Source organism: Diachasma alloeum, unplaced genomic scaffold, assembly GCF_001412515.2.
Source record: "Diachasma alloeum isolate Michigan unplaced genomic scaffold, Dall2.0 Dall_scaffold_00622, whole genome shotgun sequence".
Classification (NCBI taxonomy): Eukaryota; Metazoa; Arthropoda; class Insecta; order Hymenoptera; family Braconidae; genus Diachasma; species Diachasma alloeum.
The window spans coordinates 130,790-151,454 of NW_021680754.1; the positions used below are offsets into that span (position 1 = coordinate 130,790).

The window sequence follows — 20,665 nt, forward strand, 5'->3', positions numbered from 1 at the left end:
AATTTTTTGTTTCAACAGTGTTATTCAATTTCTGAAACACTAGTCATGACTGCGATTTTCAAATTGAAAAAAAAACTCATTTTTGACTCTTGTCGTGGGGGTGGTAAACAAAATTTTTCTTTGCTCATTTGTCCTCCCCTTCTCCCATTGTTTTGTGGTGATTTCTTTTGTAAGTAGAAAAGTAGCCATCTTACAAATTTGCAATTGTTCTTTGAAAAAAATTAATAATTTCTGTAGTGAAGTGGTAAAACGAGGTAAGTTAACTTACCTTTTCGTGGAGTTTTTCGGAAATATCTCTAAAATTAAGGGAGATAGCGAAATTTTTGTCAAAATCTTTTTTGTAGAGGTAATTGAGAGCTACGAAAAAGGTGATTACAAAAATTATGCTATTTCCCTTATTTTCGCAGATATTTCTGAAAAACCCACCGAAGAATTAGTTAACTTACCTCGTTCTACCACTTCACTACAGATTTCATTGTTATTTCAATAGTAAAACAGGAAATCCAAAGCTACTCTATTTTTCAAACTTCAATGCAAAATTTAATAGAGTTGAAGTTTATTTGTTAATATCTCTTCCAACTCTAATTTCTCTCTATAAAAAGATATCGACACGATTCTGTTGAAAATTTTCTTTAGTAAAAGTTGAATAGGACCAACTTTTTCGGGTGTCCATTTTACCCCACTCTTGAATAATTTTTCGGTTGTGGACTTTGTCAAGAAGCAATTTTTTCAAATTGGATTATTGAAGAATTTTTTTTTCGCCAGTTTATTGTGTCTGTTTTACTCTAGATGTCCATATTGCCCCACCCAAAAGCCATAACGTTTGATTAAAAATTAATTCAGGGATCTCGTACATTTAAAAAAATCTGTAACGAAACTGTAACAACCCTTTTGATATTTTTTCCTGTCGAGTTTGAAAGAAAATGCTCTCAAATTTGATTTGATTTATCAATTGGTATGGTATTTTTCCTCTAGGGAAGGATTACTTTTGGGCTTGGGAAATCCACTACTGGATATCTCAGCAACCGTAGATGATGATTTTTTGAAAAAATATGGAATGAAACCGAATGATGCCATTCTAGCTGGGGAGCACCACAAGCCATTATACGATGAGCTTATTGAACAGTACAAAGCGGATTTCATTGGAGGTGGATCAGTTCAAAATACTCTCAGGGTTGCGCAGGTGAAATGAGAAAATACTAAGACTACAACACAATACGTAAATTCCATCTTGACTCCTCACATTTCACCTGAAACATTTGATTTTTTATTTGCGATCAATATCATTAGACTCTCAAACGTTCCATTTCTGATATTTAATCCCCGATATTCGACGATTCCCAACATTAAGGATGTTTATCCAAAATCGCAAGTATCCAAAAAAATTGTTTTTTTTTCAACTGAGAGATGAAGCTATTCCCTTGATCTTGATAAAAAATTCAGTCCACCAACCCACGTTTATTATTTAGAAATTGAGTGAACAAAATGCACTTGTATGGAATAGAATCTTTCAAATATTTCCTCTTCTTGCACGGTTACCCCAATTTTTTTTCTGACCATTCGATTCAGTGTAGTTTTGCACATTACATTCTATTTTTATTTCTATTTTTCGAGTCTTATAGGGGAGGGTAGGGTGGACAAAATGGTCACTTTTGACTTTTTTAAAAATATTCATAACTCAGAAACAGATTTATCAACTGAGCTCAGTCTAAAATAAAATAAAATAAAATTATTCCATTTCATGAACAATTCAACACGTCCTGAATATTAAAAAAAAAGTCAAGTGTCTGTTTTACCCGAAAAAGTTGTTCATTTATTTCTATCGAGACTATTGCGATTAATTTTTTTTCAGCATCAAAGAAGTTAGTTTCATAAGTTCTGCTATCAGCCAAAAAAATTATAGAATTTTCCTTTAACATGAAAAAATAAAATTTGCTGAAACTGGCTAAACATCCTTGAATCCCTCATATTCGAAATTCGGGAGAAATTCAAACATTTCGAAGTTGACGTTGACTTTTCAGTGGATTTGGGAAAAGCCCCATATTTCCACATTCATGGGTTGTGTGGGGAGAGATAAATATTCTAAAATCCTGGAAGACAAGCTTTTGGAGAGTGGAGTGAATGTTAGATATCAATACCACGATAAAGAGTCTACTGGTACCTGTGGAGTGCTTATTACTGGAAAAAATCGATCATTATGTGCGAATTTAGCAGCTGCAAATTGCTTCTCACCACATCATCTCGACGATCCAGAGAATCAACTCCTTTTAGAAAATAGTGAATATATCTACATTTCTGTGAGTACCATCCAGTGCATTCTCTGCATGTTTGGCACAAAAAAATCAGTTTTTAATCATTTTCAAAAAACTATTTTCCTGGCACAAGTAAGACTTGTTTGAGAACTTTGTCGTTTGTCTCTCAGTGTAGGGTGACGCCAGTTTCTCCACCCCAACAAAAGCTGTGGAGTATTTTGAGACAAATTCAGTCAGCGCCTGTTCGCCCAAATTCATTGATTTTTGGGGTAGAAATTGAGGAAAATAATTCACACTTGACGATGCTCTCTGCATTTTAATTCACCACCTACTTCGTTCATTGCACACTGCACCTAATTTGTTTCAAAGTGGAGTTGCATGCATCAACATTGAGACAGTCTCCCTCAGACTAGTTAATACTAAATTCTTCATTGTCGACAATGATCAGATAACAAGATAAGAACTTATATTTCAAAGCAAGCAAACATGCATTCGAAACACGAATAAGCTGTCTCCATAGATGCTTAAAAAATAAAAAAAATGTACGTAGCATCTGTGATACGCAGTAAACATTTTCAAAACGAGAGCCAACAATGACCAATCTTGTTTTAAATTTCATCCCCTCTTCACTTATCATAATTTTCACGCATCATAAATCAAAATCGGATGAATAGAGCTGGAGTTATTGAAAAAACCTAAATAAAAAATCCTATCTCCAAAATGGGGTGTTGAAAAAATCTGAAAAAAATTGAGAGATAGTTTTTCAAGTTCCCCAATCGTAGAAAAAATCGAGATCAAAATCCAAGAGGGTGTGGGTCAGCCGTCGGCTCATGGGCCCTGGAATACCTCATATGAATGACTCCACATTATCGCATGAAAAATATTGTCATGAATTTCATATTTCTAGGGCTTCTTCTTGACCGTCAGTCCAGTAACCATTCAAACAGTAGCGAAACATGCGCACGAGAAGAATAAAATGTTCATGATGAATCTGAGTGCACCATTTCTGTGTGAATTCTTCAAGGAGCCAATGCTGGCAGCATTCCCTTATGTAGATATACTATTCGGCAATGAAACAGAGGCAGATGCCTTCTCAAAGGCGAATGACTTAAAAACGACGGACAGGAGGGAAATTGCCTTAATAATGTCGAAGATTAATAAAATAAATGATAAGAGGAAGAGACTTGTTGTTATCACTCAGGGGGCTGAGAATGTGATCGTAGCTAAAGATGATACCGTCACAGAATATCCAGTCAGGAGAATACAGGAAGATAAAGTTGTGGATACGAACGGTGCTGGAGATGCCTTCGTCGGAGGTGCCGTACAATTTTGTTTGTCTCACCAATGTAAAATAAGATAAGTTCATGTCCTTTTGTCGTATTTTCACAGGATTCCTGGCACAATACATCCTTGGCAAGAGCATCGATGTATGCATTGAGTGCGGCGTCTGGGCAGCTACAGAAATTGTCCAAAGATCTGGTTGTACTTACGTAGGAAAAGCTAATTTTCTATCTTGAAATTATATTTTCACACATTCGAGAGATACCTGTACATTTTGGAAAACTACCAGGGGACGGTTACTTAAAAAAATTTGGTTCTTTGAATAAATCGTTTAACCAAAATTTGTTCTTATTCTCTAAAACAATTTAATCGAAAAACTTCTGAAAATTGCGTCATAAGAGTTCAAATCACTCGACTGAAATTCTCTATGAGAGATGGAACTGAATTAGATTTCAGAATAATTTATGTAAATCAGAATTTTCTAAAATGAAGAAAATTTTTTTTTCAAAATTCCTTCACTTCTCCGTGAATTTTCCAGAGTATTTGAATTCCTTTTGACTACATTTATTCCATATATCCGCCACACGTCCTCCAAAACAACGAACAGTTTGAGAAATATTCAGTTTATTCGATTACATAATTAAGTCTCACGTATTTCCTTAGATATTTAAGCTATTTACGATATCAAAGTAAAAAATATGCACATAAATTTCCTTGAAAGAATAAACATCTCAATTGGGGATGAATCATCGACTGCTCCCAACTTTCAATACCTCAATTCCAGGTGAGGTAACAAATGTTAATGTCATTGATGATACTTTACATGGAATTTGACCTTCGAAAACATCAAGTTGACCATTCGGTCTATATACTATCACCAACCGGCTGCGCCGTTGGTTTCAGTCCACGAATACTCAAGTCGTACACGACTTCCTCGACTTTCTTGACATCATATTTTAAAGCATCAAAACGTTTACGTAAATTATCATTCTTCAAATTCAGCAGTCTGAATCCAGCATTCAATTCATTGACAAAACGTGCAATTTCAATTGGACGATTGTAATCCCCAGATGTTACACTGTTAACTGCAAAACGGCTCTAAAATCGAAAGGAATTATTTCATTTTTCGATAGCCATTCATTATTTCAGTCGATTCTTACCAATTCTGCTGATAATTGAAGCAGTCCCATTAGAAATTCCTCCAAATCGAGATGAAAACCCTCTTCGCGATTATTTTTTACTTGAAACAAAAAGAAAACAAGTGGGAAATGGCTCTTGTATTGAATATAGTACCGTCATTTTTGCTAATAAATTGGCAATATCCATGGGATAGCTCGATAAGTATATTGAGTTGACACTGAATAATTTAACAGAGGCAGAGAGATGAGGATTGCTGATTACCCCCAAGAATTTCTGCAACTGTTTCCTTGGTTACGAGGACTTTGACTTCCAGGTAAACTGTGAGGGATGCGAGAAAACACAGACGCTGTGTGACAAATCTCCACAAATCATGGAATCGGTAGTACTGATCCTTCGGAACGACTTGAGCTAATTTAGCATACTGCAGTCTCACTTCGGCGAAGTGTTCTCTGGCTTTGGCACAGTGTTGAGAGACAACTGAAGTATTCAATTATAGTGGATTGAAGTAATGTCTATGAGAGAGAGAGAGAGAGTGCTTGAAATTTTATACAGAATTATTTACATACTTATGTTCTCCTCCATTGAACTTTCATTGTGAATATTCTGAAGTATTATTAGAATATCTCGTGCTGTTTTCTCAGTGTCCTTCACGATCACACGAATTTCCTGGGGGAAAATATTGAATAAGGAATTTAGAACACTCAATAAAATACGAAGAACAATTCTCCGATGTATTCAAAGTGAGAAAGAAAGGGTAATCACTCAGAAAAAGAGTGTACACTACATGAGAGAAAAACAAACACGTTGTCAAACAAGTCTTGTTTGGGCCAACAAAATCGTTAGTTGAAAATTGCCAAAAAGGAGTTGTTTGGTTCGAATTTGAAAGTCTCAAACATGAATAATTGTTCTGCTTTCGACAGCAACGAAATATTTGGCTCAAGAGGCGGATAATTCACACCAGACGGTGCCTTTTCAGGATGAAAATATCTCATGCAGAGGAAAATTTATCAACAAATATTTTATCCCTAAGTTACAAGATTGCTATCGTATCATTATTATTGTTTCATTTAAGGGTTCATTTGTTGTTTGTGATTATTAGACAGCCGAAACGAAAAACTACTATCCCTTGTTTCGCATGAAACAAAGATTTTTCGGGAGCAAAATACGTATGGGAGTATCGAATAACGAAGGAGTAGTGCTAGAAATGACATTTCTTGCGTCTACAGAGAATGCAATTTTTTTGAACTACTAAATCTATTTTTGCGACAAAAATTTTTCATTCCAGCGCACTCTCTGCATGTTTGGCACAAAAAAATCCTTTTTTGATAATTTTCAAAAAACTATTTTCTTGGTGCGAGTGAGACTTGTTTGAGAACTTTGTCGTTCTTCTCGCAGTGTAGATTTCTGAAGTCTTTTTAAGACTTCAAGGAATTTCAAGGAAATTCAAAGGGCTTCGAGGGAATTCATGGGATTTTAGAAGATTTAAATCGTTTGGATCGAGTAAAACGCTCGTTGACATTGAACAATCACGATGGAATGCCTAAATGAACATAAATTCGGGGAATAACAGACACAAAGAACTTCGAAATCTCTCGTGATCAAAGTATGAAACAGTGGCAGTTTCCACACTCAACACTGTTGACGTATAACCTCAGAAACTGTTTCGAAGACGGAATACGAAAATTCGGAAGTATTTGATTATTGGGGAATGTTACCTCTCGTAATTCCTGCTCACTATTCAGGTGGTCTTGAAAGGAATTGAAAATTTGCGAAAATTGCGTCATCGTATTTTCGTTTCTTCACACGATTGTTATTTTACTTTTGGTCCGGCTGTAACCTGTTCTCTGACTGATTCCACCGACAGCTGATTCGTGCTTGGAACACTTGCAATTTAGTGCGCAAACTCGAGGATGAGCGGTAAATTTCAAGACGGGCTCTCCTTGCTCGTTTTATGTCGAGATAAAATCATAAATTTCAACCAATTCTAGTTGAGTATTCCAAATTCAGGACTGTCATTGGTTGAAATTTACGATTTTATGTCGACATAAAACGAGCAAAATCGCTCCCCAGAGGGTAAAAAGCTAAAATGTTGATTATTTTTCCCAATCCGATTTCGACCAATCAGAGCGCAGTATTTGAGGCTACCCGGCAGTTTTATTTCGGATATTTCCTCCTAGCTTTTGAATATTTCACAGTAGTTCTTCATTTTTTTACCTGAATATTTCGCAGTAGTTCTTCATTTTTTCGGCTCATTTCAGATAGAATCTTATATTTGACAGTCTATGGAAATCGGGTTATTCTATTAACATAACTTGTTCAAATCTTCCCCAATTCATCTTCTGATGTTGTCCACTGCACTCTGTTGGGCCAGAATCCGATTGAGAAAAATAATCCGACAAATACCTCTCGAGATTCAAAATTAATCGGGTATTTGCCTCAAGCTCCCCTGCAAACAAACCGTCGTGCCAAGTTTTGCAGAAAAATCACGAGCGCTTCCGCGAGGCAAAACTTGACACCCTCATTTGTTTGCAACGAACCCATCGGGAAATACCCAATAATTTTGAAGCTCTTGGGGTATTACTACTGACTATTTTACATGAGTTGTGCAATTTTTTTTATTAAGAAAATTAACGAAACGAAATTCGCTGCGTAGGAATGGAATTTCAAAAAACTAATTCGTAATTAGGGGAGGGTAGGGTAAAATGGACACTTGACTTTTTTAAAAATATCCATAACTCAGAAACAGATTTATCAATTGAGCTCAGTCTCAGCTCATCACAAAGAGGAATCATTGTTTTTCAGTTGAAAAATAAAATGATTCCATTTCATAAATAATTCAACACGTCATGAATATTTCAAAAAAAGTCCAAAGTGTCCGTTTTACCCTACCCTCCCCTATTATTGCACACATTTTTTCAAAAATTTTGAAAAAGAGAAAACTTTGTAGCTCCAAAATTGGAGGCCCTGGACTATTTGCAACATTTTAAGTATTTGGGAAGTTGCGAAATGTTCGGCATTTCGGATAAGAAATGGGGGAGGTTGGGGTAAAACGGACACTTTTGACTTTTTTTAAAATGTTCATGAGGGGTTGAAATGTTGATAAAATTTAATAATTTTTCTTTCAATACAAAGGACAATTATTTTCCTTTGTGACGAGCCTAAACTGAGCTCAATTGATAAATTTGTTTCTGACTTATGAATAATTTTAAAAAAGTCTAGTGTCCATTTTACCCCACCCTCCCCTAGTGCTTGCTTTTTCGAGAGAACCTAATCAAAATTCCTAGAAGACCCTTAACTTTTTGATTTTCCCGCCTGTTCCTAATATTTCTTATTTTCTCTATTGTGAACCAGCCCCTATTCTCCCGCATTTTTCCTATGCTTTTTTTCCTATTCTTTTTTATTATTCATGTTCAACACTTGAACTTGATCGTAACAACACCGCGATCATAACCTTCGAAGTGCAATTATATAAATATAGTAGTGACTGAAGCCAGTTGAATGTGCCAATTGTTATTCAGTCAATAATCAATGATTTTTGTTCATTACCATTGTGTTCTTTTTACTGTGAGTATGACTTGATTCTCGTGTACACCACTTAGTTATTCTGAAGATGGTTTTTCGAAAATAGCGAAGAATAGAGTGACATGAGTGGGATCTTAACTCCCGGTCCTAGAAAAATCTGCAATAACTTCTGACGAACGGTATGATTCAGATGAATAAAATCGCATTCTATCGTCTGAAGAAACCTTGACAATTTTAAAATGAATCAATGCATTTTAATCTGTTGATCGATGAATATTAACGACTAAACTAATAGGGGAGGGTGGGGTAAAACGGACACTAGACTTTTTTTTAATTATTCATAACTCAGAAACAAGTGGCACTGTCCCAACTTGACTTCAGAGAGGATAATTCTTAAGGAGGAACTTGAAAAATGTAAAGCCCCGCCTACAAACTCAATCACCCCTTTTATGAAAACAACAGATGCAAAAATCTTGACAATATTGCACATTTTTTTCAAAAAAATCACAAAGAAAAAGGGAAAGAATTGTTCTTTGCATTGAAAAAAAAAATTATTAAATTTTATCAACATCTCAACCCCTCATTAACATTTTTAAAAAAGTCAAAAGTGTCCGTTTTACCCCAACCTCCCCTATATATAGTTATCTAGTTTAATGAGAAAAGAAAATGTAAGCATTTAGATTAAGATACCATTACTGACAGTGTAAATAAATCCTGCAAATTTTCACACTTAAAATAATTTTTTTTAAACGGATAACACGGACACTAGACTTTTTTAAAATTATTCATAACTCAGAAACAAGTGGCACTGTCCCAACTTGACTTCAGAGAGGATAATTCTTAAGGAGGAACTTGAAAAATGTAAAGCCCCGCCTACGAACTCAATCACCCTTTTTATGAAAACAACAGATGAAAAAATCTTGACAATATTGCATAATTTTTTCAAAAAAATCGCAAAGGGAAAGGGGAAGAATTGTTCTTTGTATTGAAAAAAAAAATTATTAAATTTTATCAACATTTCAACCCCTCATTAACATTTTTAAAAAAGTCAAAAGTGTCCGTTTTACCCCAACCTCCCCTATATATAGTTATCTAGTTTAATGAGAAAAGAAAATGTAAGCATTTAGATTAAGATACCATTACTGACAGTGTAAATAAATCCTGCAAATTTTCACACTTAAAATAATTTTTTTTAAACGGATAACACGGACACTAGACTTTTTTAAAATTATTCATAACTCAGAAACAAGTGGCACTGTCCCAACTTGACTTCAGAGAGGATAATTCTTAAGGAGGAACTTGAAAAATGTAAAGCCCCGCCTACAAACTCAATCACCCCTTTTATGAAAACAACAGATGCAAAAATCTTGACAATATTGCATAATTTTTTCAAAAAAATCGCAAAGGGAAAGGGGAAGAATTGTTCTTTGCATTGAAAAAAAAAATTATTAAATTTTATCAACATTTCAACCCCTCATTAACATTTTAAAAAAAGTCAAAAGTGTCCGTTTTACCCCAACCTCCCCTATATATAGTTATCTAGTTTAATGAGAAAAGAAAATGTAAGCATTTAGATTAAGATACCATTACTGACAGCGTAAATAAATCCTGCAAATTTTCACACTTAAAATAATTTTTAAAAAAAAGTCTAGTGTCCGTTTTACCCCAACCTCCCCTATATATAGTTATCTAGTTTAATGAGAAAAGAAAATGTAAGCATTTAGATTAAGATACCATTACTGACAGTGTAAATAAATCCTGCAAATTTTCACACTTAAAATAATTTTTAAAAACGGATAAAACGGACACTAGACTTTTTTTTTTTTAATTCATAACTCAGAAACAAGTGGCACTGTCCCAACTTGACTTCAGAGAGGATAATTCTTAAGGAGGAACTTGAAAAATGTAAAGCCCCGCCTACAAACTCAATCACCCCTTTTATGAAAACAACAGATGCAAAAATCTTGACAATATTGCATAATTTTTTCAAAAAAATCGCAAAGGGAAAGGGGAAGAATTGTTCTTTGCATTGAAAAAAAAAATTATTAAATTTTATCAACATTTCAACCCCTCATTAACATTTTAAAAAAAGTCAAAAGTGTCCGTTTTACCCAATTCGTTCCCCTATTCGTCGAGTATAGTTATATTTTATACTTCTCTTTGTCTAAAAATGACACGGTTTCCAAATTCTATTTTCTCAAAACTGTTCTCCTACCCGTGTCCTAATGCAGAGGCCATTTGTTTCACTCACATTCGTCTTTTCACTTGAAAAAACGCGCAAAATTATCTTCAGAAGTATTTGATAGTGTAATAATTACATTGTATTAATCCGATAAAATTTTTCATCTCCGATTTTTATTCTTTGCTATTTTTTAAATTTATTCTATCAAAATGTGAGGATAGAAATTGAATTGATGGGTATTCTTTCATTCTTTGAAAAAATATCTCAGTTTTAAAACTTTTCGGAGACATTGAAAAATCGAAATTTTTATTTTCTTGCTGATCATCTCTCCCTGCATTTTTCTCATTTCCTCTCAATGAAATCAGATCATGAAAACGAAAAATTTCATTTTCATGATCTGATTTCATTAAGAGGAATTATTATATTATTTAACATAAATATTTCTTCATGTAAAAATGAGAAAAACTGTTCCCACAATTTCTATACTACAATGGGAATGAATCCAATCAATTTAATTTGATCTAACCGCAAAGCAAAATTTCTTCATGTAAAAATGAGAAAAACTGTTCCCACAATTTCGATACTACAATGGGAATGAATCCAATCAATTAAATTTGATCTAACCGCAAAGCAAAATTTCTTCATGTAAAAATGAGAAAAACTGTTCCCACAATTTCTATACTACAATGGGAATGAATCCAATCAATTTAATTTAATCTAATCGCCAAGCAAAATTGGAAAGAAAACAAAATAAATTAACATAATATAACATAATCTGGAAGTGCCCGTTCGCTAGTAGTAATTAATCCCTTACTTCGAGTCTGTATTCAAATTCCAGTGCTCGCACAAGATTGCCTTGAATGTTGAAATTCTGTAAAATGAGATGGCTCGCTCATGGGGTTCAGATGTCATTGGCGTCCTTCGTGGCATGCAGACTGTTGTCAACAGCATTGCCAAGCATCAGGCGGAGACTATGAAACAAGTTATCGATAATTCCAGTGTTAGGAGGGCGACTGAAGACAATATTAAAGGGACAATTCAACAATTGTCTGAGATACAGCTGAGCGAGGCTCCGGTAAGTTGAAAACCCGAATCAATAAGGAACTGAAAATACGATGAAAAAAGCCAAAGTAATATAAACAAGTGGGAAATGCATTCTCTTCATTCATCCAGGAAAAAGTACTATCATCGGTGCAAGAATTACTCAACAGAGTACTTGTCGTTGAGAAAGGGATATCCGAGCTTGCCAAGCATTTCACGAGTGAAATTACAAACTCCCCCGCACACCCACAAAATGCGAAGCCCGAACCTCCGAACCTCGAGATTTATCACCCCGCAAAAGATCCCAGAGAAACAGCTCCTCGAGAAAATTCGCAAAAACTTTCTGATGAAAACGTTGTCAATATTTCACGAGAATATAGCAGTGTTAAAGAGAAAATAGAGACCATCCGTGGGCATGAAAAAATAATCCCTAAAATAGAGTTGACAAATAAAGACAAGGAACTGCTGAGGAAACTGGAGATCGAGCATGAAATCAAAACAAAAACGAAAGAGGCAGTGATGCCTGAACCGAAAGTCGGGAGAGTTGAAATGCGAGAAAAGAGCGCACAAAATATTGAGGAAAGAACATTCATTAACAGAAAAAATCCCACAATGAAGCCGATGATAAAACCTAAACAAACAGTAAGTGGATCCAATTATAATAACATTCAAATAATTTCAAATATTTTTGCTCTTTTCCTTTATTTTCAAGAGAAGAAGGAGGAGAAATAGTTTTACCCCTCATTTACCTATAAAATTAAACAGTATTTTGTTTTCCTTGATACACAAAATGAAGTACTTTAAGATTTCGTTCTTTTTCTGGAGCTTTCATCAAACGCCAGGGAAAGGAAAGTTCCAAGCACAAGAATTCAGCGTTTGATAAGCTTCGGGACCCTAGGAATCGGTTTAGGAATCGGCACAATAGCGGAATATGGACGAAGAACATTGGGAATAAAAGAGCAGGGCATTGGAGAGAGTTTGGATAATGCTTTCTTAACAAAAGCTAATGCTGAGAGAATTGTATCGACTCTTTGTAAAGTGAGAGGTGAGTACCATTAACGATTAAAATTCTATGAAAATATGGAAAAAATGAATTATTTGATCCAAATAAATTTTATTTGAGTCAAATAAATAAGTTTATTCAAATCGAATACCAAATACATTTTTTTCAAATTAAATAAACAATTTTATTCAAAGTTCTGTTTAAATTTCATAAATGTTTTTTTACTGATAATAAATTGTTTATTTGATAAAAGAATACATTTTTCTGGCTGCACTCTTGAATTTGTCGACTTTGTTTCAGGTGCTGCTCTAAAAATTGGCCAGATATTGAGTATCCAAGATAGTAACATAATAAGTCCAGAACTGCAGAAAGTCTTCGAACGAGTTCGTCAAAGCGCCGATTTCATGCCGACTTGGCAAGTTCAGGTGAATTGTTCAGCCAATTGTGAACATGTGTTTAGTTCAAATGTAAATTTAGACAAGTTAAATCTCGAGTGAATTTTATATACATTTTTGTTGCTCGTTGTTTTTCCTTCACCTGTTATCTGGAGAAATAGAATTATCCAGCCATTTTCGACAGATTCACAAGGTAGAACGTCAATGAAAAATATTTTTTTCTGCAGCGGGTACTGGCTGATGAATTGGGTGCCGAGTGGAGACGTAAAGTCAGTACTTTCGACGAGAAACCGTTTGCTGCGGCTTCTATAGGTAATTTTGGAAATATTAACAATTACAAAACAACTTTTTGACGAATTTAGCTGACGAGAATTTGATTTCGAGCAGACATCATCAACTTTATATCATGAAATCAATTTCAATATTAATTAACCAATAACTGATTAATTTTTTTCTGTTTTTTTTCGAATACGTCGAATATATCAAAAATCACCGAATGGAGACTGAAATTTTTTAAAAAGGAATGATCGACTAGTAAATGGAGAATTTTTTTTTTATCATTTGAGTCGGTGGAAACTTGGAATCACTGTTTTTTCGTCGAATATGGGCGGGGCACATATTTTGGAATTTTATTACTTAATTTTAACGAGAAGAAATGAAAAAATTTATTTTTCACGGAAGAAAACCCATAAATTCGATTTCTATCCTTGTCTTTCGATAGAATGAATAGAATAAATGACAGAAATTGAGAATTAGAGACTAAAAATTTTATCGGATCATTATCATGTTCTAAACACGTTACAAATAATATTTCTCTGTATGTGATGAATCTTCAAATTTTCAGGTCAAGTACATTTAGTTACACTTACAAGCGATGGATCTCTTGCTGCTATGAAAATTCAGTATCCAGGTGTAGCAGAAGGAATCCAAAGTGATATAGATAATTTAGTCGGAGTTTTGAAAGTAACGGAGTAATTACAAATTGCATTAATTCCCCGAAAACAATCGACTCATGTCGTTTTGTGCTCTTTTCCTAGCTTTGGAACGTCTTCCCTGAGGGAATGTTCATCGACAATGTAGTTGAAGTTGCGAAGAAGGAACTGGCGTGGGAGGTCGATTACGTCAGAGAGGCGGAGTGTTCTAGAAAATTCAGAGAGCTCCTGGCACCTTATCCTGAATATTATGTTCCAAAAGTCATAGGTATGGTAGTTTTATCGATCTTCAGTCGTCACCAGGGAAATTCGAATTTTTCTGCTGAATCTCAATTCTCAATCTCCATTAGCCTCCGATTTTTTCATTCATCCCCACATCATGGAAATGAAAGAAAATTAGACAACTTTTAATGTCAAAATTTTTTTCCAGACAAATTCGAATTTTTCTGCTGAATCTCAGTTCTCAATCTCCACTAGCCTCTGATTTTTTCATTCATCCCCACATCATGGAAATGAAAGAAAATTAGACAACTTTTGTTAAAAATTTTTTCCAGACAAATTCGAATTTTTCTGCTGAATCTCAGTTCTCAATCTCCATTAGCCTCTGATTTTTTCATTCATCCCCATATCATGGAAATGAAGGAAAATTAGACAACTTTTGTTAAAAATTTTTTCCAGACAAATTCGAATTTTTCTGCTGAATCTCAGTTCTCAATCTCCATTAGCCTCTGATTTTTTCATTCATCCCCATATCATGGAAATGAAGGAAAATTAGACAACTTTTGTTAAAAATTTTTTCCAGACAAATTCGAATTTTTCTGCTGAATCTCAGTTCTCAATCTCCATTAGCCTCTGATTTTTTCATTCATCCCCACATCATGGAAATGAAAGAAAATTAGACAACTTTTAATGTCAAAATTTTTTTCCAGACAAATTCGAATTTTTCTGCTGAATCTCAATCCTCAATCTCCATTAGCCTCTGATTTTTTCATTCATCCCCACATGAAGGAAATGAAGGAAAATTAGACAACTTTTGTTAAAAAAAATTTCCAAACAAATTCGAATTTTTCTGCTGAATCTCAATTCTCAATCTCCATTAGCCTCCGATTTTTTCATTCATCCCCACATGATGGAAATGAAGGAAAATTAGACAACTTTTGTTAAAATTTTTTTACAGACAAATTCGAATTTCTCTGCTGAATCTCAGTTCTCAATCTCCACTAGCCTCTGATTTTTTCATTCATCCCCACATCATGGAAATAAAAGAAAATTAGACAACTTTTAATGTCAAAATTTTTTTCCAGACAAATTCGAACTTTTCTGCTGAATCTCAATCCTCAATCTCCATTAGCCTCCGATTTTTTCATTCATCCCATCATGGAAATGAAGGAAAATTAGACAACTTATAATGTCAAATTTTTTTCCAGACAAATTCGAATTTTTCTGCTGAATCTCAGTTCTCAATCTCCATTAGCCTCTGATTTTTTCATTCACCCCCACATGAAGTAAAATTAGACAACATATAATGTCAAATTTTTTTTCCAGACAACCTGTGTTCAACCAAAGTATTCACTACAGAACTCATCGATGGGGTATCAGTTGACAAATGTGTTGACATGGAGATGGATGTCCGTGAGCACATTTGTAAATTGATAATGCAACTCTGCCTCAAAGAATTATTTGAGTTTCGATACATGCAGACGGATCCGAACTGGGCCAACTTCTTTTACAACCCAGAATCGAAACAAGTACTAATTTTTTCCAATGATCTTTCTCATTTTTTCTATTGGCAAGCATATGAGGATGCAAATGAGCTGGAAAAATTTTGTTATTCTTATTTTTCAGTTGATTCTTCTGGATTTTGGAGCCTGTAGATCATACGATAAATCGTTTTTGGATGATTACATTGAAATCATTCATGCCGCTGGTCGAGGGGACCGCGATACAGTTCTTGATTTATCGAGGAAGATGAAACTTCTGACTGGATATGAATCAAAGGTGAATATGTGCTGCCGAGCACGTCTAATTGTCGTTGGGTATAGAGGTCTGTGTTAAACAATAGGGACCTTGGATGAAGCTCAATGCTTTCGAATTTGGCACTTTTCTTCTAATTTTCATTCGTCCAATGCCATTCCATCCAATAATACTATTCGTCCAATTTTTTTCGTCCATTCTTCATTTGGTCTAATAATTTTGTAAAAACATGTAATTTGTAATTTTTTTCATAGAAAAAATCCATTCTTATAAATCCTTCTCCATTACTTACATAGTATTTATTTTTTAGGTAATGGAAAGCGCTCACGTTGACGCTGTTATGATTCTCGGAGAAGTTTTCAGCGAAAACAATGAGAAATATGATTTTGGCGGGCAAAATGTTACCAAAAGGTGAGCTTCAAAGCCACAAGTGGCTCTTCCACATTTTTCAATTGATTCCTTTTACAACTCTCGATTGCATTACAGCATGCAGAAATTGGTTCCAACGATAATAACTCATCGATTGTGCCCACCGCCAGAGGAAATTTATAGTATTCATCGTAAATTGTCAGGTGTTTTTCTGCTGTGTGCTAAATTGGATGTTAAAATTAATTGCAGAGAACTATTTCAGGAAGCTTATGAAAATTACAAGTCTGGATGAAATGTAAATAAAAATAATTGTAATCCACGTGTGCAGATATTTCACAGTAAACTTGTGATTTTTCAGCATACTTATATTTTTTATTTCTGAATCATTCCACTCCACGCTTCACAATTTCACTAAAACATCTCAAAATATCAATAAATTCGGTTGAATTAGGGGAGCATGGGGCAAAATGGAACACGGGGCAAAATGAAAGTGGGAAAATCTCGTCATCTAAAGGAGATAGGACATTTTTGAAGAGGACCTTTTTTGTAGCTTGTAAAATTCTCTACAAAAAAGGTTTCCATGAAAATCCTCCTATCTCCCTTAGATCACAAGATTTTCTTGCTGTTTCATTTTGCCCCACCGTCCCCTAATTGATTGGTAACATGATTAGTAAATTTGAAATTACAGAACTTTTATTTAACTATTAAACATTCCTTTAGATATCATACAAGGTCGGGGACTCTTCGAATAAAAAAATGTGAATTTTCACTATCTTTACAGAACATAAATCGTTACATTATCAACTAGACAGAATTGTAAATTTAGTGAACGACAATAATGGTCCATTAAGAAGTTCATAAAAGCATTGTTTCCCTGTAATTACGCTAACTTTTTAGCCAGCTCTCCGGTTTCAAGCATCTTCTTGACGTCGGTTCCACCGCCGATGAATTCGCCTTTCACGAATACCCTGGGCACACTTCTAGCGCCTGTGAGCTCTCCCAAGATATCCTGAACTTCGTCGGCATCATCCCTCTGATCCAACTCAATTACATCGTACGCTTGTTTGAGTTTCTGGAAGGCCTGAAAATCCAAAAACATCCAGCACTCGAACGTCTGCGTGATCTCATTAGCGATTTCAAAGTGTTTGAAATCCTCAATTTTTAACAATTAATTATTAATTAATGAGCAATATTTCGAACGTTAGTGAGGGAAAAATGGTCTGGCCAATTAAATTCAGTAATTAAGTTGAGTTTTTGAGGAATATTTACGAATCTACGGGAGATAGCGGAATTTTCATAATCACATGTTTGAGATTGATGCTAAAAAAATTAGGCGGGTTGGGGAAAAGTGATTTGGAAAAAGTGTGAAAATTAAGTACACGCGATTTACTAAACTTTTCAAATTCGATTATTGTCTCTACCCTGCACTTAATAATTCTCTTGATAACTCTCTTCACTTGATTATAGTCTCAAAATGATTGATAATTGACTCGAAATTAATAGATGATTGTCTCGAATAGAGACGCTACTAGGAGCGTTAACTCAGTATCTCACGGTGATGTACTCGATAGAGCGATTGCGACAATACAGAGGTACAAAGATTGAGACGATAAGATACTGAACTCGATTGGTGATTTACTTCATGATCTGACCGTGAACCTGAAGGGTCCCGAGGTCGTTCGAGAATTTTCGTCGAGCCCGGTGCCATCAGATAGGAAACTATTGCTGTGTTTTAAACACACATTTGTTGTAGCTCTCAATTGGCTCTACAAAAAAGGTTATAACAAAAATTTTGCTATCTCCCTTAGATTCCGAGATATTCATTGACAACTGGTCAATAGTCAAAATGGACTTGTACCACTTTACCACTTCGCTGCTGAATTGGGGGAGAGTAGGGTAAAAGAACACTTTAGACTTTTTTAAAATTATTCATAACCCAGAAAGAAATGTAACAATAGGGCTCAGTTCAGGCTCATCACAAAGGGAAAAAATTGTTCTTTGTATTGAAAAAAATAATTATCAATTTCCCCGAAGGAAATTAATGAGATGTAATGGACCATGAAAACATGATGTTGCTCACCTCTTTCGCCATTTTGCAGTAAGGACAGTAACTCTTGGAGAAGATAACGACAGTTTCGGAGTTGATGGTTTGAGTGACCCATTCTCTTTTAGTCTCAGACATGACTCTTCTCGTGCTGGAAACTGAACCCATGATTCTTTTGCTAGAGAGGTACTGTAATGTAGGGCAGGGTAATATAATGGGAATCCATGGGAAGACCTATTGTTTCCATTTGATGGTTAGGCCAATGGGAATTTAATGGCAAGGCAAATGACACATGACACCCAATACTGTCATTATTGTTATTAATATTGTTTAATGTACTTGACATATATAAACTTATATTTGGTGTAAATTAAAAAATTAAATTTGCGTGCATAATCAACTGATTAGGATCGTGTAGAAAACGAATTGATGAATTGAGTTTACGGAATAGGAAATTGCTATGTCCATCTTAATTCTAGAAAAATGTAAAGCCCTATACTTCAATGATTCAATACATTTTTTATAAAAGAGCCAACCTAACCTACAAATCTTTCCACAGACGACTGATGTAGGGGAGGTTGGGGTAAAACGGACACTTGACTTTTTCTAAAATGCTAATAGGGGGTTGAAATGTTGATAAAATTTAATATTTTTTTCTCAATACAAAGAACAATTCTTTCGCTTCGTGCCGAGCCTGAACTGAGCTCAATGATCAAATTGTTTCTGAGTTATGAACAATAAAAAAAAGTCTAAAGTGTCCGTTTTACTCCACCCGCTCTATTCATTCCAATTGTAAGACTCTTCAACAATTACTATTGACGATCGATTATTCAGAGAGAACTGTTCATTCGAGATTTGTCAAATAATTCTCATTATTATCGGAATCGAAGGGTTCCGGTCATGTGACAGATGCATGCTCCGATATCATCAAAATACGCGCATTTTTTGTCTACAATGTAGATTCTTATACAGCTGTTTTGAATAATTTTCTTCAATTTTAATGAAACAGGTAAAGAATTGGACGTAATGTTTGTACAGTTGTACGATGTTTTGTACAATTTATTAATTAATAGCTCACCTAGGGAGTGGATCGATTATTTTCCAATGGCTACGTCGTTATCGGTGCTGCCGTCACGACTGTCTTCGTGTCTTCAGTTCGTCCGCGCTCTCGTGCGTCGATTATTCGCTAGGATGGGCAATATTTGTCGATTAATCGAAAACATCGATGATTTTTCATGCCCCAACATCGATGTTTTTTATTCGATGTTTTCAACGGCCGATTAATCGATTTTCGATTATTTTTTCCAAACCACGATGTTTCGATGTTTCTAACCACGCTAACAAAATTTTTCATTTTTTTGTCGTAATGTTGATTGATTGAGAACAAACAAAATAATAATTTATCCGCAATCAGAAGTAGTTATTTTCTACAATATGTATGTCTATCGTTTTTTTTTTATTTCATTTTTTTTTAACAATTATCGCAGCTAGCGTCCAGCCGCGAAAAATCTTCAATATATTTTTTTCAACTAAAAATTCATTTCTCCAGTAGTACTTATCATTGAAATGTAAGTTCTTCGGGTTGAATTTTTTTAATATGGAACCCAGTTACCAAATTTTTGAACCATTCTCATTGCTTTTAAACGCTTTGCAACAGTTGATCGTTCAACATTTAATGCTGCAGCCAATTCTGATTGAGTTTGGCAAGAATTCTCTGCCAATAATGCCTCCAATTCAGCATCTTCAAATTTTTTTGGTGGTTTTCCATGTTCTCTGTCCTCAGTGCCAAAATCATTATTTTGAAATCGTCGAAACCATTCCTTGCAGGTTGTATTTGATGGAGCATGCTCACCGTAAATCTCCACAAGCAAACGATGAGTTTCCGCTACACTTTTCTTTGCAATATAATAGTGTAATAACACTTCTCGCAAATGATGTTTACTTGGAACGAAAACCGACATTTTCACGGAGGTAAAAGCACTTGTTGATTACATTTCAACCAAATGTCACGTAGTGCGTTCGACAGCTGACATAAAGTACTATCGAATACAAGTGTTGCCATTTATTTTCTTCATCTGTTCGATGTGGTTATATCCTCTCACTCTAGAAGAGTCTTGCCATTTATTGCCATTTATTAGTGCACGTAAACAATACTAAAAACGACATCTCTTGGGAAAGGGCGGAGTCATATTCACACACCTAATAATATGTTTTTCAATAAATATGGGAATAAAAAATTTATTTTTAAAAATTTGTTTTTTTGCTGTAAAATGAAAAAAACATCGATTTTTTAAATAATCGTTGCTTTTCCCGGAAAAATCGATTCACAATATCGCTCGTTTTGAAAAACCTCGATTCTTCGGTTCGCATGGCGGCCTCGGATCTCCTCCGCGATGGGCGATGTTTTTGAAAACATCGATGTTGTGAATCGATTTATCTCGAAAAAAACATCGACTATTTAAACCATGTGTTTTTTCTTATTACACAGGAAAAAAAAATTTTTTTTAAATAATATTTTATCTTCTCGTTT

General features: G+C 34.6%; 4 protein-coding genes across 5 annotated transcripts in view; 2 read left to right on the top strand and 2 right to left on the bottom strand.

The window, feature by feature from the left end:
• Positions 1–3,874, top strand: part of LOC107043708 (adenosine kinase 2) — a 4,331-nt gene extending 457 nt beyond the window's left edge. Inside the window, exons 2-5 of the mRNA XM_015265290.2 lie at positions 976–1,183; positions 2,022–2,297; positions 3,160–3,568; positions 3,642–3,874. Coding sequence (XP_015120776.1) covers positions 976–1,183; positions 2,022–2,297; positions 3,160–3,568; positions 3,642–3,769 — 1,021 coding nt within the window. The 3' untranslated portion in view covers positions 3,770–3,874. The remainder of the gene's footprint in view (positions 1–975; positions 1,184–2,021; positions 2,298–3,159; positions 3,569–3,641) is intronic.
• A 266-nt stretch (positions 3,875–4,140) lies between these two features.
• On the bottom strand, positions 4,141–6,541 carry LOC107043711 (translin). The gene is made up of 5 exons (XM_015265293.1): positions 6,389–6,541; positions 5,240–5,339; positions 4,935–5,150; positions 4,694–4,773; positions 4,141–4,631 (listed from the first exon to the last, which is right to left on the bottom strand). The coding sequence occupies exons 1-5, from the start codon at positions 6,455–6,457 to the stop codon at positions 4,398–4,400; spliced, it is 699 nt and encodes a 232-aa protein (XP_015120779.1). The 5' UTR covers positions 6,458–6,541; the 3' UTR covers positions 4,141–4,397.
• Positions 6,542–8,006: 1,465 nt separating this feature from the next.
• LOC107043733 (atypical kinase COQ8B, mitochondrial) lies at positions 8,007–16,453 on the top strand. The gene is made up of 12 exons (XM_015265343.2): positions 8,007–8,237; positions 11,216–11,452; positions 11,551–12,060; positions 12,244–12,463; positions 12,722–12,846; positions 13,044–13,128; positions 13,661–13,779; positions 13,854–14,016; positions 15,294–15,496; positions 15,594–15,746; positions 16,033–16,133; positions 16,209–16,453. The coding sequence occupies exons 2-12, from the start codon at positions 11,261–11,263 to the stop codon at positions 16,381–16,383; spliced, it is 2,046 nt and encodes a 681-aa protein (XP_015120829.1). The 5' UTR covers positions 8,007–8,237; positions 11,216–11,260; the 3' UTR covers positions 16,384–16,453.
• Positions 16,454–16,762: 309 nt separating this feature from the next.
• Positions 16,763–19,320, bottom strand: LOC107043734 (glutaredoxin-C4). Of its 2 annotated transcripts, none has more exons than XM_015265345.1 (3): positions 19,214–19,320; positions 18,172–18,293; positions 16,763–17,172 (listed from the first exon to the last, which is right to left on the bottom strand). In XM_015265345.1, exons 2-3 carry the CDS (start codon positions 18,271–18,273, stop codon positions 16,972–16,974), a joined length of 303 nt encoding a protein of 100 aa, XP_015120831.1. In that variant the 5' UTR covers positions 18,274–18,293; positions 19,214–19,320; the 3' UTR covers positions 16,763–16,971. The 2 variants fall into 2 exon arrangements, with proteins under 2 accessions (XP_015120831.1, XP_015120830.1); XM_015265344.2 differs by having other exon boundaries at positions 18,172–18,324; positions 19,214–19,310.
• Positions 19,321–20,665: the final 1,345 nt, after the last annotated feature.

Bases quoted from the DNA above. Each gene is read 5' to 3' on its own strand.
- LOC107043733 (XM_015265343.2), top strand. From the start codon at position 11,261: ATGGCTCGCTCATGGGGTTCAGATGTCATTGGCGTCCTTCGTGGCATG. The intron at 12,847-13,043 runs GTGAATTGTTCA...TTTTTTCTGCAG, and splicing joins TGCCGACTTGGCAAGTTCAG to CGGGTACTGGCTGATGAATT. The intron at 14,017-15,293 runs GTATGGTAGTTT...TTTTTTTTCCAG, and splicing joins TTATGTTCCAAAAGTCATAG to ACAACCTGTGTTCAACCAAA.
- LOC107043734 (XM_015265344.2), bottom strand. From the start codon at position 18,303: ATGGGTTCAGTTTCCAGCACGAGAAGAGTCATGTCTGAGACTAAAAGA. The intron at 17,173-18,171 runs GTGAGCAACATC...TTGGATTTTCAG, and splicing joins ACTGCAAAATGGCGAAAGAG to GCCTTCCAGAAACTCAAACA.
- LOC107043711 (XM_015265293.1), bottom strand. From the start codon at position 6,457: ATGACGCAATTTTCGCAAATTTTCAATTCCTTTCAAGACCACCTGAAT. The intron at 5,340-6,388 runs GTAACATTCCCC...ATTTTCCCCCAG, and splicing joins GTGAGCAGGAATTACGAGAG to GAAATTCGTGTGATCGTGAA. The intron at 4,774-4,934 runs GTAATCAGCAAT...TTTTGTTTCAAG, and splicing joins AGTTGCAGAAATTCTTGGGG to TAAAAAATAATCGCGAAGAG.